At 41.2% G+C, this 17,516-nt stretch overlaps 1 protein-coding gene across 9 annotated transcripts in view; it reads left to right on the plus strand.

Moving 5' to 3' along the window:
• Positions 1 to 17,516, plus strand: part of ST3GAL3 (ST3 beta-galactoside alpha-2,3-sialyltransferase 3) — a 194,393-nt gene that overhangs the window by 24,740 nt on the left and 152,137 nt on the right. For 6 of the 9 annotated variants that reach the window (XM_075039262.1, XM_075039267.1, XM_075039265.1 and 3 more), the window contains exon 3: positions 17,377 to 17,424. The exons of the other annotated variants lie outside the window; for them this stretch is intronic. In XM_075039262.1, coding sequence (XP_074895363.1) covers positions 17,377 to 17,424 — 48 coding nt within the window. The remainder of the gene's footprint in view (positions 1 to 17,376; positions 17,425 to 17,516) is intronic. 9 annotated transcript variants of the gene reach the window in all.

Genomic DNA, 17,516 nt, shown 5'->3' on the forward strand with positions numbered 1-17,516 from the left:
AGCCTGCATTTGTGATGAGCTGACTAGGTTGTGTGTTTTGATCTGAACTAGAGATTTTTGTATCTGAAAGTCATACATGCCTTGAGTGAACCAGACAGACCAGGTCTGGTTAAGTGCTAAATGTTCCTGTAGAAGGCTATACTGTCTTTTGGCGTGTTCTTAACTTACATTTACTAATACATCTGTTCCTTATGTGTGTCAGTCTTATGTACCAATGCTGGTACTGATGCCATTAGTCTCTCTGATTCTGATTGCTGGACACAGATTTATCTTAGAAAAACTTCCATCTAGTAGATGTCATTAAAATGACTCCCTTGCTAGACCCATTTCCATCCCCTTATGTGTGCCTGGAAATGGGCCTTAAATTTGCACAGTCTAGCCATGCCCTGGATTGTTCTGAGATCATGGTGTAACCCAAAGTATTTCTTCATGGTAAAGCTATCCTATCCTGTATGAATCCACAAAAGAAAAACTGGCCTAGAGGAGCTGACTGCACAACTAGCCTAGGAATTATATAGGCTGTTCTGTTTCTTACAGCTCCAAAATCTGTTCAATATCCACATGGTCATTAATAAGTTTCATGTAGCCTTAGGTATGGCCAAGGTATGATGGGATTCTGGCAAGTGATCCAGCTGCCTTTTCAGGAGTGGTTTTCTCAGTGGGGTTTGTCCGGTACCTTTCTTCAAGTTCTGCATCTTCTCCCCACACCTGGTTACCTGTAAGCAGTAGCTGTACCAGCTGATGTTTAAGGGGACTGGATACACCACTCTTAAACGCTGTACCCCAGACAGAACTGTAGAATAACATCCTAGTTAGTATCCAGTGTTCCTGGTCAGCACAGATGGTGAAGTGCTGGCAAAAATACTTGCAAAGTGATTTGAGAGGGCTCTGCTTGCTGTTAGTCACTACCACCAAATTAGCTTAATTAAAACCAGCTGTGGGAAAGTGGTCTGCTGCAACTGATAAATCTCATTTCCTTCTCTCAAGTGTCTGTGGGCCTGGAGCTGGTGATAACTGCCTGCTTGGATGCAGTGAGGATCTTAAGGTGGTTGCAGTTCTCTTCCATATGTGCAATTTTGAAGTTGGCCCTAAATCCTGCCTTTGGCTCGCATTTCTCCATATGGAGTCCTTGGCCTTGAGGTGCTGGGGTTAGTGTATCACATTGAATAGCATCTATTATGGTTAGTGCTGCCATTAGTTGATTTGGTTTGGGAGAATTAGTGAGCATGTTTGTTTTAGTATGGTTTAGAAAGAATGTCAAGGTTATCCAGCCTGAGAAAGATGCTCTTTTATTAGAGTTTTAAAACCTCACGAAACCAAAAGAACCCCTTCCCCCATGACCAAACCCTGACTTTAAAAACCAACAGCTTAAGATACTTAGAAACATATTGTTTGTTTTCTCTGAATGATCAGCAGTCCTTTGTGTTTTGTGAACAGGTGTCTCGGGCTTCTGCAATATTCTTTTTTCTTAGAATGCCCTACTTGTTGCTGTCTCCATTGACTTAATCCTTTCCTCTCTTTTCCTATCATCTGTTCAGTTGTGCAGGCAATTTCACAGTCAAACTTATGGCCAAGAAGTTGCCTACATTGATGGCTTGTCACAAACCAAGAAGAGGCCATTTTCCATTTCTGAATTGATCCCAGACCTGCCAACATCAAGCTGTTGGGTTTTTTTGCCAGTCAAATGAAGTTGTGTTAGATGAGGCAGCTGTTTTAGAATAAGGTTAATAAAATGACTGTTGCCTTTCACAAGGAGTTCTGCTAGTGGAGTAATCCAGAAATGGTGAAACTCTAAAATTTGTGAATCCCAGTGAGCCTGTGAAATCCTGGCTGGGAGCATGCTTCAGCAGGTGCTGAAATGCTAATAAGGAATGGGGTCTGTTGTGGAGTGCTGTGGAAGGTTTGTCTTTCTGAGATTACAGTGGGTTTTATTTGTGGAAATTGAATTAATTTAAGAATGGGAGTTGCTCTTGGCAGCTCTCAAATTTCTGAAGTTCCAGCTTTTGATGAAATAGAGTTGGCAGTTTCACATGATCTTCATCAAAGCCATTTGATGTTTCAGTGATGCTGGTACTGCTGGATTACTATTCTTAAGCAAGCTGTTCCCTTTTCTTGATATTTTGATTAAAGTAGTCCATTGATCTGGGTTGGTTTTTGCTTTCTGGTTTTGGGGTGGTTTGGTTTGTTTTTTTTTTTTTTTTTTTCAGAGGCCCTGCCAGTCCACTGAAAGTTTACGTGACCACTCAAAAAAGCAAAGCTAATATGGGTGTTTCAGAGGCATAACTGAACAACATAGATCATTGTACATTGCATTGTGGCACATCTGAGAAAAATGTGTGTGAATGTGTGTGACCAAACAAGAGGAGTCATATCAATAATTACCTTTCTACTGAACTTATAAAATTTTAGTTTCTTCCCTTCAATATCGTTCCAGAGTATAATAATAATGTTATCTATTATGTTTGCTTGTTGCAAACATGCAGGAGACTTTGTGGCTTTCCCAAATAGGGTCACCCAAGATTTTCAGATGCAGTATAGCAGATGAGCCTGGTCACACTGCTCATCTGCCTGCAGTTCTCTGGTAATTTACTGCCTATTTCAGTTTTGCACATGAACTTTGTATCACTGTAAGCTTCATTTCTGACAGACAAGGATCTTTTAAATATAATTTGTTCTTGTAGCTGGAGGTGAGACTAGCCTCTTTTTTAAGTCCTTTCCTGCCATGGGGGAGTGGCAGCTTGGTTGTGCTTTTAGCCACTGCTGACTTGGAAACTGCACTGTGAGTTATTTTTTTTAAAGAAAGCTTGCTTGCTTTGTGAAACAATTTAGTTAGGTGCTTAGCAGTTTAATTCCATTGATCCTAGACTGGAACCAATGTTTCTTGGTATTTAACCTTCTGGGTGCCTTGAAGTTTGTTTTCTCACTGGCTTGGTTCTCTGCCAAGTGCTAATTTAAAGGGATTCATTGTATTTTTATATGTGGCGTGATAGGAGGAACACTTTTTCTTTAGATCATCTCCAGCTATGATGATCAACTTCCACTTCTGCTGCTGCTATTTGAATATGTTTTTCATTGTCCTGCAATTCCTACACATACAAATGAGGCACTACTGACAGTATTTAGTCCGTCTCTGAATTATTTTTCTTACGTTTTAATGAACCAATTTTTTTTTAAAAATCAAACACTTCTGTAAAAGAAAATAATAGGAAATGAGAATCTATATATGCACTGTTCAAAATTACTGTGGTTTTGTGTTTTTGTTTTGGGGGGCTTTTTTTTGTTTGTTTTTTGTTTGTTTGTTTGTTTTCTCTGAGTATAGGAGCTTTCATAGTCTGGGAACAGAATAGCATTTGGTTTTGGCATCTTTCTAGGATGCACAGATGACTTCTGGGACATCTTTATTTCAGCTTTGCATGTGTCAATGTTTGTTTGGTTTAGGACGATGGAAGACTTTTGCGTACATGTAATGCCTTTTGTAGACCAGTTAGTGTGGCTGGAAGATGAAGACAAGCTGAAGGCATAAAAGCTGTTCTTCAAGATATTTGGCTTTGAAAGAACATATGCTCGGTATCTCTCTGTATATATCTACTACCTATAAAATCATGTACTGTGTAGGACCTCTTAAATCCAAACTTTAGTGCATGTTTTGGAATCTTAATGAGTTTTAGGATTTGATGGGCCAGAAATGTCTTCAGATTTGGAATCAGTTACGGCGATGCCGTTAAAAATCAAACAAAAAACCTTCAAACTTCCCCCTAGCCCCAAACTGCAAAAAAAAAAAAAAAAAGAGTGAAAAATGTATCCAACAGACTTTCTGTTCAGTATCACCTTTCATGTTAATAAATGGTCTGAGTCTTTGTAATGCAAAAGAAAGTAGAATACTGCCATTTTCTAAAGAAGATGCCTATAAAGCACTTGTTTTCAGAAGGTGTTTTATGCTCATACACTTTTCTTGAATCTTACTCCTTCCTGTCATTTGTTTGTGTTCCGGGCAGACACAGAAGAAGAGATGAGAAGTGTCACTATAAAGCTGTACATATTAACTCGTTGGCAGTTATTCTGGTGGCAGCTGGGCCAGATGTTGTGTGCTTTAAGGTTTTGGGAGGCTTCTGACCACTGGCTTAATATCATAAGTAGTAGATAATTTTCAAACAAACTCAAGAATGTGAGTTTCCTGATGGAAGTATTTGTATTTCTTCTTTTGAGGAAGGGAGAGGCTTCTGAGAGCTAGCTCGGAAAAGCCAACACACAGGAAAAGTTTTTTCCATACCAGGGAGAGGGAGAAAAAAAAAAGGTTGAATGGCTGCAGTAGGCATAATACCAAGACCAGGCTGTTAAAGTAGTTGTTGTCCTAATTGCCATTAATTGCATGTAGGTATCTCTATTTATGTAAAACAAAGATAATGTGTAGCAGCCTTCCAGAGCTCTCTGACAGTTGTGTGAGTATATGTAAGTTTAAGACCCTGTCACTAATACAGTTCTTAGACTGTGCTTTGTTAAGGTTAAAAGCCCATGTCCATATTTAATAAAAATACCACAAAAGTAAAGCAATTTATTTCTTATTATGAATGCTTTGTATTTTATAATATCTAAGGTAACAACATGTGTTTGCACTATGAAATTACAGAATTCATTTTCCTTGTGCCAGTGCTGTACACTAATGTGATCAAGAAATTTTAGCTTATTTGTCTTTAGTTTGAAACTGAACTTTTTAAAGGACAAATTTAAGGGTATTTTGTTTTCTTTGTAGTTTCAAGCTGCAAGTATGTAATAAAGATAGATAAAGTTAGAAAGTTTTGAGGGGTTTTTGATATGGAAATTGCTTGGTATTCCAAAAGTTATGTGAAAATTACATGCATGAGCACTAACCAAGAAAAGTGAAGTGAGTATACTATTTACATTTTTCTAATTATTGAAATAAATATTATTAGGTTAAAATTACTTTAGGAAATACTTTCTTTAAGAACAATTTGCAGCTTTTGAAGTGTGATTGAAATCAACCAGAGAGCATTGGCCAATTAATTTTTGTTTACATCTGGTTTGCATCAACAAAATATTATGTTGAGTCTAGCCCTTAGTTTGCAAATGATGTATTGAGTATTTTCATGGGTTTATGTCCAAATGAGTGTTGTTAGGTGCTTTACTTAAAAATACTTAAAAAAAAAAAATAAAATTTTTTTTAGTTGTGATCTGTAACCTTCCTGTCTAGTATTCTTGTTTGAACTAAATAATGGCTATACTAATGATTATTAGACACATTCCACACAATAATGAGATTTACTGTTGATTCAGTAGTTTTCTGTCTTAAGTCATGTCAGTGGTTAAATTGGTCTATCCTCTAAATATTTCTAATAGTTAGATCCAACAGTCATACACAGGTAAGTCTAAATACAATTTCCCTTGTGCCCCCTGATATATCCAATGTACAAGTTTGCCATTAATTTTAATTATAAAGACAACTGCAGTGTTGTTTTGTTACTGAGATTATCTAGTAAATGCTAGTAGTGACCCTTTTAAAATATATGTTTTAAAGAATTCATAATTTTGAAGTATTAGCTGGAGATATACATTGAGAAGAAGATGCATATTCTGAACCTAAAGCAAATGTCTTACATTTGAGTGCACAAATGATGTATTTCTTGATGAAAAGAGTGAATCTTTTATTCAGAAACAATATATGGGTTTACTTCATATTGCTTTGATTAAAGACTGGTACTACCATTGATGCTCAAGAAAATGTTCTTGAATTGAGCTGGTACTATCTTACTGACCCACATCTTTACATTTGTTCCTGTGTAATTCCCCAATTGCCAATATCCATTTTCTGTCTTGCCACATGGATCGTAAGTTTAGAAGAGAGAAGTTTTACTGTTTTGTAATTTATTACATGTTCCAGTATGGAATTTGGATATATGACTGACTTAGTGCTACAATAATAATTGAAACCAAAATATGAGACTTGGCTTAGGAGGACACGAGCCCCTTAAAATACTGAGAATCTGTTTGGGATTAATTAAAGGATTTCTCTCTGTCAAGAGAAAAACTTCTTGGATACTAGCTTTATTGGTATAGTTTGGTCTGTTTGGTTTTGTGACTTGATGGTAGATCTGTACCTTCTCTACAATTGTGGCCCTCAAACCAAGTATATTTTCACTGAACTTCTGCAGCACCTTGACCTCCCCTTCTCCTTTGCATTTGGAGACTGTTTTTCCATCTCCTCTGGAAAGAGCAACCTAAGAGGCCAATGCTGTTGGCCTTCCCCTGGAATAGGGAGAGGATGGACACCAAAGGGCTACACTTTACCGGATGCTCGGAGTGAAGCACTGTGTTGTCCTTGAGCCCAGAGTTTTGTCAATCATGGCACTGCGAAGTTATGTAGTAGATCCAAATAAATACTGATCTTATGAGCAACACATACCAGCCCTTCCTGCTACCAAACGGTTATTTGGGCGCTGCTGAAGACAACAGTAATGTAATATCCTTCTGAAGCATTTGCCAGCTGGCGCAGGACACTACGTCTTTTCATTCAGTTCATTCACTGCAGAATAAAGAAAATTGGCATGCTCAGAACATTTTAAAAATACATCTGTTCAGAACATGAGTGTTGTTTCTTGCTTAGTTAATTTGCCACTTCATTACCAATGTCCTGATGGAAAAGGAGCAATGCGCACAACAGCAAGTGTAAAAGTTGGTTAGGTTCCATGAAATTAATAAAAATTCATTAAAGAAATATTACTACATCTTTCAAGTTCTGTATTGCTAATAGAGTTGTCATTTCAATTAAATGACAGGAAATTGAGAGCTGATAGAGAAGGGCAAAGGGGTCCAGGAGGGATGGACATTCTTTAAGAAGGAAATCTTAACGGCTCAGGATCAGGCTATTCCCATGTGCCGCAAGACGAACCGCCGAGGAAGACAACCATCCTGGCTGAACAGGGAGCTTTTGCTAGGAGTCAAGAAAAAAAGGAGAGTTTATCATCTCTGGAAGAAAGGGCAGGCAACTTGGGAGGAGTACAGGAATCTTTTTAGGTCATGCAGAGAGGAAATTAGAATGGCAAAAGCTCAGCTAGAACTCAATCTGCCCACTATTGTAAGAGACAATAAAACATGTTTTTACAAATATGTTAACAATAAAAAGCAAGCCAAGGAGAATATCTATCCTTTAATGGATACAGAAGGGAACATTGCCACCAGGGATGAGGAGAAGGCCAAGGTACTCAATGCCTTCTTTGCCTCAGTCTTTAATAGAGAGACCAGTTATTCTCAGGGTACTCTGCCCCCTGAGCTGGAAGGTAAGGATGAAGAGCAGAATATACCCCCCTTAATCCGGGAGGAAATAGTTAGTGACCTACTATGCCACCTGGATACTCACAGATCTATGGGACCAGACGGGATCCATCCACGAGTACTGAGGGAACTGGCGGAGGTGCTTGCCAAGCCACTCTCCATCATCTATCAGCGATCCTGGTCAACAGGGGAGGTCCCAGAGGACTGGAGGCTTGCCAATGTGACTCCCATTTACAAGAAGGGTCGGAGGGAGGATCTGGGGAACTACAGGCCTGTCAGCTTGACCTCGGTACATGGGAAGATTATGGAACAGTTCATCTTGAGAGCACTCAGATGGCATGTGCAGGACAAGCAGGGGATGAGGCCCAGCCAGCATGGGTTTACAAAAGGCAGGTCCTGCTTGACCAACCTGATCTCCTTCTATGACCAGGTGACCCGGCTAGTGGATGAGGGAAAGGCTGTGGGTGTTGTCTACGTTGACTTCAGCAAGACCTTTGACACTGTCTCTCATGGCATACTCCTTGAGAAGCTGGCGTCTCATGGCTTGGACAAGTGTACTCTTCGTTGGGTGAAAAACTGGCTGGATGGACGAGCCCAGAGGGTTGTGGTGAATAGGGTAAAATCCAGTTGGTGGTGGGTCACAAGTGGTGTTGGGCCTGGTTCTGTTTAATATCTTTATTGATGATTTGGATGAGGGGATCGAGTGCACCCTCAGCCAGTTTGCAGATGACACCAAGTTGGGAGGCAGGGTCAATCTGCTTGAGGGAAGGCAGGCTCTACAGAGGGATCTGGACAGGCTGGATCGATGGGCTGAGGCCAATTGTATGAGGTTCAACAAGGCCAAGTGCCGGGTCCTGCACTTGGGTCACAGCAACCCCATGCAGCACTACAGGCTTGGGGAAGAGTGGCTGGAAAGCTGCCCGGCAGAAAAAGACCCGGGGGTGCTGGTCAACAGCCGGCTGAATATGAGCCGGCAGTGTGCCCAGGTGGCCAAGAAGGCCAACGGCATCCTGGCCTGTATCAGAAATGGTGTGGCCAGCAGGAGCAGGGAGGTGGTTGTTCCCCTGTACTGGGCACTGGTGAGGCCGTACCTCGAGTGCTGTGTTCAGTTTTGGGCCCCTCACTGCAGGAAAGACATTGAGTTGCTGGAGCGTGTCCAGAGAAGGGCAACCAAGTTGGTGAGGGGTCTGGAGCACAAGTCTGATGAGGAGCGGCTGAGGGAACTGGGGCTGTTTAGTCTGGAGAAGAGGAGGCTGAGGGGAGACCTGATCGCTCTCTACAACTACCTGAAGGGGGGTTGTAGTGAGGTGGGTGCTGGTCTCTTCTGTCAGGAGGCTGGAGATAGGATGAGAGGAAATGGCCTCAAGTTGCGGCAAGGGAGGTTTAGGTTGGATATTAGGAAAAATTTCTTTACTGAGAGGGTTGTCAGGCATTGGAACAGGCTTCCCAGGGAAGTGGTTGAGTCCCCATCCCTGGAGGTATTCAAAAAGCGCATAGACAAGGCACTTCAGGACATGGTTTAGTGGGCATGGATGATGGTTGGACTCGATGATCTTGAAGGTCTTTTCCAACCTAAATGATTCTATGATTCTAATAACTTTGCTCTGTACAATGTAATCAGTAGATCTTGATGCCACGTAAAATTGAGATAAATGGTAATATTTTGCTATATCTATTCCTAGCTCTCAAGCCTTTTTTCCAAGCGTCTTTGGAAAAAAGCAGATTGTTTATTTTTACAGATGAGAAATGCTTAATTTAATCAAAGGACTTGTTCAGGGTTGCACAGTTTATAGCAAGATTACCCATATTGGCTGTGTTCTAGTTTGGCCATGAGTTTGCAGAGATGAGCTCTGAACCAGCTGTGTCTGCGCTCCCCAGGGCAGAGCTTGTGTGTGAGCCTCATCGCTCTGTGTCGAGTTTCTCGGTGTGGAAACTGGCTGGCTGGAGGCTGAAGCAAAAAAGGGACCTGATGTCCAGGCAGAGTGGATGGATGGCCAAGGAATTTGGGTTCAACTCTAACCTTGGCTCTGAAGTCGTCTGTCAATAAAAGGGTGTGCTGTTGTGGCAGGTTGACCCTGGCTGACCGTCAGGTGCCCACCAAAGCCGTTCTATCGTTCCCCCCTCCTCCTTCTGGGCAGGGGAGAGAAAATATAACAAAGGGCTCGTGGGTCGAGATAAAGACAGGAGAGATCACTCACCAATTACTGTCAAGGGCAAAACAGACTCAGCTTGGGGAAAATTAACTCAATTTATTACAAATCAACCAGATTAGGGCAATGAGAAATAAACCCAAATCTCAGAACACCTTTCCTCCACCCCTCCCTTCTTCTCAGGCACAACTTCACTCCCGGATTCTCTACCTACCACCACCAGCGGCGCAGGGGGACGGGGAACGGGGTTTACGGTCAGTTCATCACACGTTATTTCTGCTGCTTCATCCTCCTCAGGGGCAGGACTCATCACACTCTTCCCCTGCTCCAGCGTGGGGTCCCTCTCACAGGAGACAGTCCTCCACGAACTTCTCCAATGTGAGTCCTTCCCATGGGCTGCAGTTCTTCATGAACTGCTCCAGCATGGGTCCCTTCCACGGCGTGCAGTCCTTCAGGAGCACACTGCTCCAGTGTGGGTCCCCCACGGGGTCACAAGTCCTGCCAGAAAACCTGCTCCATGGGCTCCTTTCTCCACAGATCTGCAGGTCCTGCCAGGAGCCTGCTCCAGCACAGGCTTCCCACGGGGTCACAGCCTCCTTCAGGCACCCACCTGCTCTGGCGTGGGGTCATCCCCGGGCTGCAGGTGGAGATCTGCTCCCCCATGGACCCTCCTGGGCTGCAGGGGGACAGCCTGCCTCACCGTGGTCTTCCCCACGGGCTGCAGGGGAATCTCTGCTCCGGCGCCTGGAGCATCTCCTCCCCCTCCTTCTTTGCTGACCTGGGGGTCTGCAGGGCTGTTTCTCTTACATGTTCTCACTCTCTCTCCAGCTGGTGTTTCTGTCTCTGTCCTGCAACTTTTTTTCCTTCTTAAAAATGTTATCACAGAGGCGTTACCACTATCAATGATTGGCTCAGCCTTGGCCGGCGGCGGGTCCGTCTTAGAGCCAGCTGGTATTGGCCCTGTCAGATGCAGGGGAAGCTTCCAGCAGCTTCTTACAGAAGCCACCCCTGTAACCCCCTCACTACCAAAACCTTGCCACACAAAGCCAGTACAGAAATGGAGAGAACACTGCTTGGCCTACTTTAGTACTGTATACTCAAAAAGTTAGTACTGTATAAATGAGGGTAGTATTTAAAGAGATGCTGGCTAGAGCAACAATGCAGAAACTCATCAACTTTGTACAGTGCATAAGTGAATTAACATTTAGATAAGAATGAACTTTTTTCCATTCTTATGATATTTTACAATGATATACATTCTCACATGAGGATAAATCTTCCCCCACAGGTACATTTATATGAAACAAGCACCAGCCCGTTCCCCCATCTCTGTACTGATACAAATATAGCCAGGTGGCACACAGGACAGGTATTCAAATCTAGTGCAACAGAAACACTGTAGTGCAGCCTTGTTTTAAGACCATTTATTAAAGTACAAAATCCAGAGCATATTGGAAGTGTTCTTTACAATCAGATGTTTCCCGTTGCTGAAGATGTGTCCTGTTGCTGAATGACTTTTCCCTTCCCATAAAGGGAATAAGTTTGAACTTTGAACCTGGGTTTCCTGTCAGTTGCAGACAGCACTGAACTGAAACTCTTCATATGGTTTGCTTGCCAAAACTTGCAGTCCCTGTTATTTGCTGCTGTTAGCTTGCACATCTGTGATTAGGAAGTGTGCCTGTGCTGTGTGTGTTGTCTTTATATATTCCTCATCTTAGATATTGAAAATGTTAGAATAAAGCTGCTCAAACAATACACTTGAGATTGTAATTTCTTGTGGCATCTAAGCATGGGAACACTGGTGATTGTTTTTCACAGAGTATGTATGCAGGAGTTGAGATTACTAGTAGGAGTGTCTTCCATATGTTTCCTTTGACCTTAACTGATGCTGTGTGAAGTGGTGCATGTAGGAGATGTCGTAATTAGTGCCTTGAGTTTTGAATAAAGAATTTGAGTAACTTAGAGATCTTTGGGGCTGTGGCGCAGAAGATGTTCTTGTAGTGACCGGTGCTCTTAACACAGAGTCATCTCACACTCAGAAAAAGGTGGAGAAGTAGGAAAATGAATTGTACTATAGAAGGAAGAGCTTAGTAAAGCAGAATAAACCGAGCAGGGGGTGGGAACACAACATTAATGCAAAAGTAGGATACTTAATAAATTAGTAGGATGGTATTTGTCATTAGACTGAATAAATTACTTAGCCCTTCCCTAAATCTGTCTTCAGCAAGTAAAACAAAGCATTAGGAAATGAAGGGTGCCCTGTCAAGTAATTTATAAGTGCGGGCAGTTGTTCTTGTGTTTCACCAAATCTGAGGAAGGATGTTGATGCTTTAGGTATCTAAGTGAGATCTCTGTGAAATAGCACTGAAATTATTTAGTTCTCTTCAATTCCTTGGATATAAGAATCATCCAGAATATTGTGTAGTTGTAGTAAGAGTAGGTTTTTTTCCAAATATTTTTTCTTTGGGGCAGGGGATGTTCTGAGACAGATCTTGCCAAATGAATCCTGACAGTAGTGTGTTTTCTGAAAGTGGCACTGCTTTTGTGAGCTTCATTTTCTGACTAGATGAAACATAAGGATAGTTTTTGTTATTACTGGCCTTTTCATCACTAAGTTATGCAGAGTTTTGTGCATTAAGTGTTCCTTCTCTGTTATATGTCATGTTATAGAATATTGATCTCAAACAGGAAATAAATTTTGATGGCTATTGGGATGTTTGATGCTATCCTTTTCAGTACTCAGCTGGAAAAGGGAGACAGCTGAATCACAGACCCTTTTCTTCATGGATGGTCTTCTAATTCTGTGGTAAAAAAGCAGCACCTAAAATTTTCCTGTTCATTCTGACTCTGAATCACAATTATATTCTTTAATGTTGTTACTGCAGTTGCTGTCCCCAGTCCAGGTGATGGAACTCTGCAGGATATCTGGTCTCCGATCAAGCTCCGGAGGTGGAAATTATATTGAGTGTTATTGAATATAGGTTGCAGTTCTCCAGGAGTCCATCAGAGTATCTGGAGAGCAGGGGTATGGAATGAGAAACTTAACAGTGATCATGCATATAAGAAAGCAATACAGACCTTAGAGCTTGAGTCTTTGCATGGGGATGTGCCAAATTACAGCCTTATGTTGCAATGTATTATTGTATTCCCTGTTTGGCTTGGTCTGTGGAGCGCATTACTGTAATGGTATGTGGTATCAAGGCTGTGTTAAGCCTTTATTATTAAACGCTTATAACTCCTGTGGGACTGATGCTTTGTGGTTTCTCAGGACCACTTCCAAAGCAGCACGCAATCATTTATTTTTTTTTTAACCGATTTTATTTTTTTTAATTTTTTTTCCTGGGGAAGTTGGTTTATTGCTAAAGTCTTTTTTTTAAAGGCTAAGAGAAGTTGTTGGTTCAGCTTCTTTGGTTTCCAGTAGGATGAGACAAATATCTATAAATCTTTGCAGGGAGAATCTGTAAAAAGCAAAAAAAGTTAGTGGCTTCTTAGAGGTACTTCCTGTAAAAGTCTTAACTGAAATTCTGAAACAGCATATACTAAACATACAGGTTATATAGTTTTTGATTAAATGTGGATTATATTTGCTGTTCTCATTCTGTGTTACCACTGCTTATTTTCAGTTTGTATATTGCATTTTCATCAATGATGAAATCAAAGCAAGGGGAGTAGTTGCATTGGAAGTTGGTCCATGTATTTGCTCTTACATGATTTCAGGAACTTGACACAATTGGGCTTTAAGAGCTGTTGCCACACATCTCTCGTGTGCATTACCCATGCATGATATTAAATGTTTATCCTATGGTGTCCATATCTCTTTCTTGGCAGTATGAAACTTCAGATGTTTTCCAACATGGCCTTGTTTCTCTCTGTCTCTTAAAAATCTGCAGTTTGTTGGTCGGGATTGTTGCTCCTTTATGAAGACCCAAATCTTCATTTATTTTTCTGTTCAGAGACTGGAATAGTGGAAAAGATACGGCAATCTGTAAGGAATAGCAGTTAAATAGTTACCGCTTGTCCAGAAATGCCTAGACCTAAGGTGCACAATATATGCAGCAAGATGAGTAATTTAATTTACCTGTGTTGGGGACAGGGGAGTGTGGTGCAGAGTTATCCAGGCCCTGAGGAAGCTCACGGTTAACAAAACAAACAGCAGGATTTGCAGGAGACCTAAGATGGGGGACACTAGAGTGGAAAGGGGTGTGTGCATGTGAAGAGATAAGGGGTTACCGACACTTGAAGTGTATCCCTTGCCTTGAAATACAATCAATCCTCACACCTGGGTGGCTTATCTAGACTGTGGTTTAAGTGCAGCAACGAATGTAGCCACCTCAGATTTGCAGGATTTTTGCTTCAGGACACGACTGTGCAAATCCAATTGTGTTCCTTCAAAGGCAAGTTCAGCTCTACATCCAGTATGGAGCATTGTTGGAACAGAGTTTAAATTTTTCACAGAGCAGGATTGAGCCTCTCTGCACGGTCTGTCTTGCAGCTCCTGGTTCCTGAACCAAATGGGATCCTTGTGTTTGTTCCATTGCAGTGAGCTCTCCTGGAAGAGGGGTCTCATATGGCACTCTTCCACTCTCCAAAAGGGCTGTGATGGAGCACATTCAGGTAGCCCTGCACAGCACTGTTTTTTGGGGGATGATGGAGCAGATTCATGTGTTGGTCCAATTTTTGATGCTTTATCTGGATGGCGGGTGGGTGGGGGAAATGACCCAGAGCGTTGGTCCCAATGCAGCTTTGACCCAAAGTTGACACAAAGTGACCCAAAGCAGCTTTGCAGTCTGGCTAGTGAGATCTCAGCCATTGTTATTCCTGGCACTGAGTGCTTTCTAAATAACTTAAGTGTTTCTGCTGTCTTTGCTTCTTCTGATGGGTTGGATCAGATCCAGAATTGCATTTGGATTTTGCTGTATCTTGGGGTTTTTTTTTTTTCTTTTCTTTTTTTAAACTGCTGTAGCCACTGAAAAAATGATTGTAGCTAACATGAAAACAGATGTAAAAGGCTGGCATTGTGGTGTGCAGCCTTAAGCTGTGCATATTGGCAAGTTATCTGGTGTCAGATTTCATGATTTGGGCATAAAGGCTGCTCTTCAGTTAAGAAGGTAGTAGAAAAAACATTTAAGCTATTTTATGGAAGTAGGTAGCTGAAAGGTTCGGGACTGCTACTTCAGACATAAACACTTGTTGGCACCTAAAGCAAGGGTGCATGTAACTGGGTATGTTTTACATTGTGTCTTATTAAGTTTTGAAAGACAGAGCCTTTGAAGATTGCCTTTGAAAGATAGAGTGGACTCAGGGGCCTGGGAGGTTGGAAGGCACTGGGCACAGACTGAACAGCCACTTTGTCTCTGGAAAAAACAGTCTAGAAAGCCGGGAGGATTTTGAACTGAGTGACAACTGAAGAGATTTGAAGCCAGAAGCAAAGAAACTTTTCTTCTTGTGTTCGTGGAAGCAGGACTCAGTGTATTTGCAAATAAATCTGGCTTGCCTCAAAGAAATGCTTATCTCCATCAACTTCAGACAAAAATAACCTGTAGCTCTGAATTTGGCTGAATGTGAATAGTTGATTGGGTAGAAAAAAGGTGACGTGATTATCTTCTCAGCCTTTTCAAGTTTATAGTTTCTTCCCTTTTGAAGTGTTTAATGCCGGAAATAAACACAGTGTTTTAATAAAGATCCATGGTTTGTGAAATTACTTGTGGGGGTGGATGGGGAGTTGACTCTAATACAGGTTATTCGCAGTGAATTTGATGTTGAAACTGTGAAACTAATAGTCACATGGAGGACTGGATTGGAAAAGGGAGCTCACATGCTTACTCTGCTTGTAATTTTTTTTTGTTTATAGGAGGAAGATAATGTTCTCAGTTAAGGGAATGAAACGTTATACTATTTTTGTGGGCTGCAATAATGGTATTAATTTGGTGCTTGCAATGCTTTTCAGCTGTTCTTAGATAAGCGCTAATATTTCATGTGCAGTGTTTGAATGCAAAATATATTGCAGGAAAATGAACAACATTTAAATTTGGCATTAACTACAAAGCAATACTTTATGTTGATAAAAATCTCAACAATTTTTTAAAAGTAGAGCCCCACAGAGATACTTCAGAATTAATTGATGGCAGATGAGTTTAACGCAGTTAAAATGAATTAAAGCCCTTGCTATTTAGAATAATATAAAGATGTCTGAATTTTATTCCCAAAAGAGGAAATACAGTTGTTAAGTCCAGATGGATTTCTATTTTTATTGGAATAAGTTTTGAGACTAGTAATAATCTTTCTCCCCCCCCCCCATGTTACTACCATAGTGTTGGATCTGGGACAGCACAGACCTGCTTTTTAAAAATTGTTTTAAATCCAGTTAAATGAACAGTTTTATTGTGTTTATTTTGAAAATTAGCACTTTCTTATTGAATTTGTAAGAATTGGAAAATAAGCACGAGGATGATATACAGTATAGAAAAGCCAAGGGCTCAGTCCCCTGTAACGTTATTGTCAGCTGAAATGTGGTAACTGTCAATGTCTGCGACTGTAGGCTGTGCAAATGTAAGGTGATGCAGCAGGAGCTTAACCTCTTTTCAGCACTCTAAAACTGATTGTACTTTGGCTTTTTACCTTGTGCTAAGGGCTTGCACCAAGGTAGCTGCTGTGGTGCTGCAAAGGGTGTCTGATCAGCTGATCACATCTGAGGCCCAAGTTAGAGAGAGAGACTTTAAGGGATTCAATCTTTTCCTTTAGCTGAAGATGAAAGGCAGTTCTGCTACTGCTGTCAGTTTAAAGCTGCTCATTCCATAAAATTATTAATCCTATCAAGGTGGTTTGTTCTTTGCTGTGTTTTACCCATTGACAAATTGTCTTTAAGTTCTGGGCCCAGTTCTGCTCCACTGGTGGTGGAGTAGAATTCAGTAGAGTTTCTCCTTCAGTTGGGATTGGCATCAAAATGGATGGCAAACCAGGAGGCTTACTTCCAAAATAAGTGTTGGTTTGTTTCAAATAAGAATAAAACTGGAAAAAAAACCCACCATTGACCCTGGTACCATATTGCAGCTCCACTTGGAACAGAATATCAAATTATTACTGATAAACTTTGCAGACAGGTTCTAGGCTGGGAGAGTAGTATATGAGGAAAATTAATGACTAATAAAGGGGTCTGGATCATGGGGTGAGCTAAGTGCAAGCAGGCAGTAAGGGTTTCTATGTGGCCAAATGTCAAGTTGCACATATAAAAACCAGGAACTGGGAACCATAATTGAAGCAAAGTGTGCCCCATTGTATGAAACAGTGACTAAAAGTATTGGGTGTTAACTGGTGAGCGAGAGCTGTCATTGTGATCATGGATAAAAGCGCTATTGTGATCCCCAGATGGCAAAATAAAAGGGTATTAATTAGAGGGGTTATATTTTCTTGATACGTGGCACATATGCTGCAAAGCTGAAGGATATTGATAAATTGAAATGCACTTAGCTGAGGAGCCACTAGTGTGAGTAAAAATGTGGAAAACAGTGAGAATTTCAAGGAGCACAAAATACTAGGCTTAGCAAACAGTGTCAGGGAAGAGCTGACTGTAACAGGCGAGTCCCTTAAGTGGGGGTGAAATATTGATAATACATTTGATAAGGAAAAGCTCTCTAGTCTAGCAGTCAAAAGCATATTATGATTCAGTTTTGGAAAGGTCGACCAAGCTTACTGGGAATAAAATGAAATTATTTTCAATAAATTGTAGCTACTTCGTTGGGTAATGACATCATGATCTGTTGCATACTCCAGCATTTTGCCTTTGCTGGATGCCTGTTGGTTTGTCTGGCTGGTGAAGAAGTTGTTCTGCTTCCTGGTGGAAGGGAGCATAAGGAGTTGTTTAAGCAAAATAACAAGAAATGTTACAGCAAGAAATGCTGCTAAGAAAAAGGGAAAATGAACTTGTACTCTTGTGTTACAGATTCAGTGGTTCTTTCCTTTGACTCCGTTGGACATACAATAGGCTCAGGTACAACATTGCCTTCTTCTCTATCTCCCACCTCGTGACAAGGCTTCTACTTAATTGGACATGGTAGCCATGTTGGGAGGCAGGTCACTGAG

This window comes from Buteo buteo, chromosome 10, assembly GCF_964188355.1.
Source record: "Buteo buteo chromosome 10, bButBut1.hap1.1, whole genome shotgun sequence".
Classification (NCBI taxonomy): domain Eukaryota; kingdom Metazoa; phylum Chordata; class Aves; order Accipitriformes; family Accipitridae; genus Buteo; species Buteo buteo.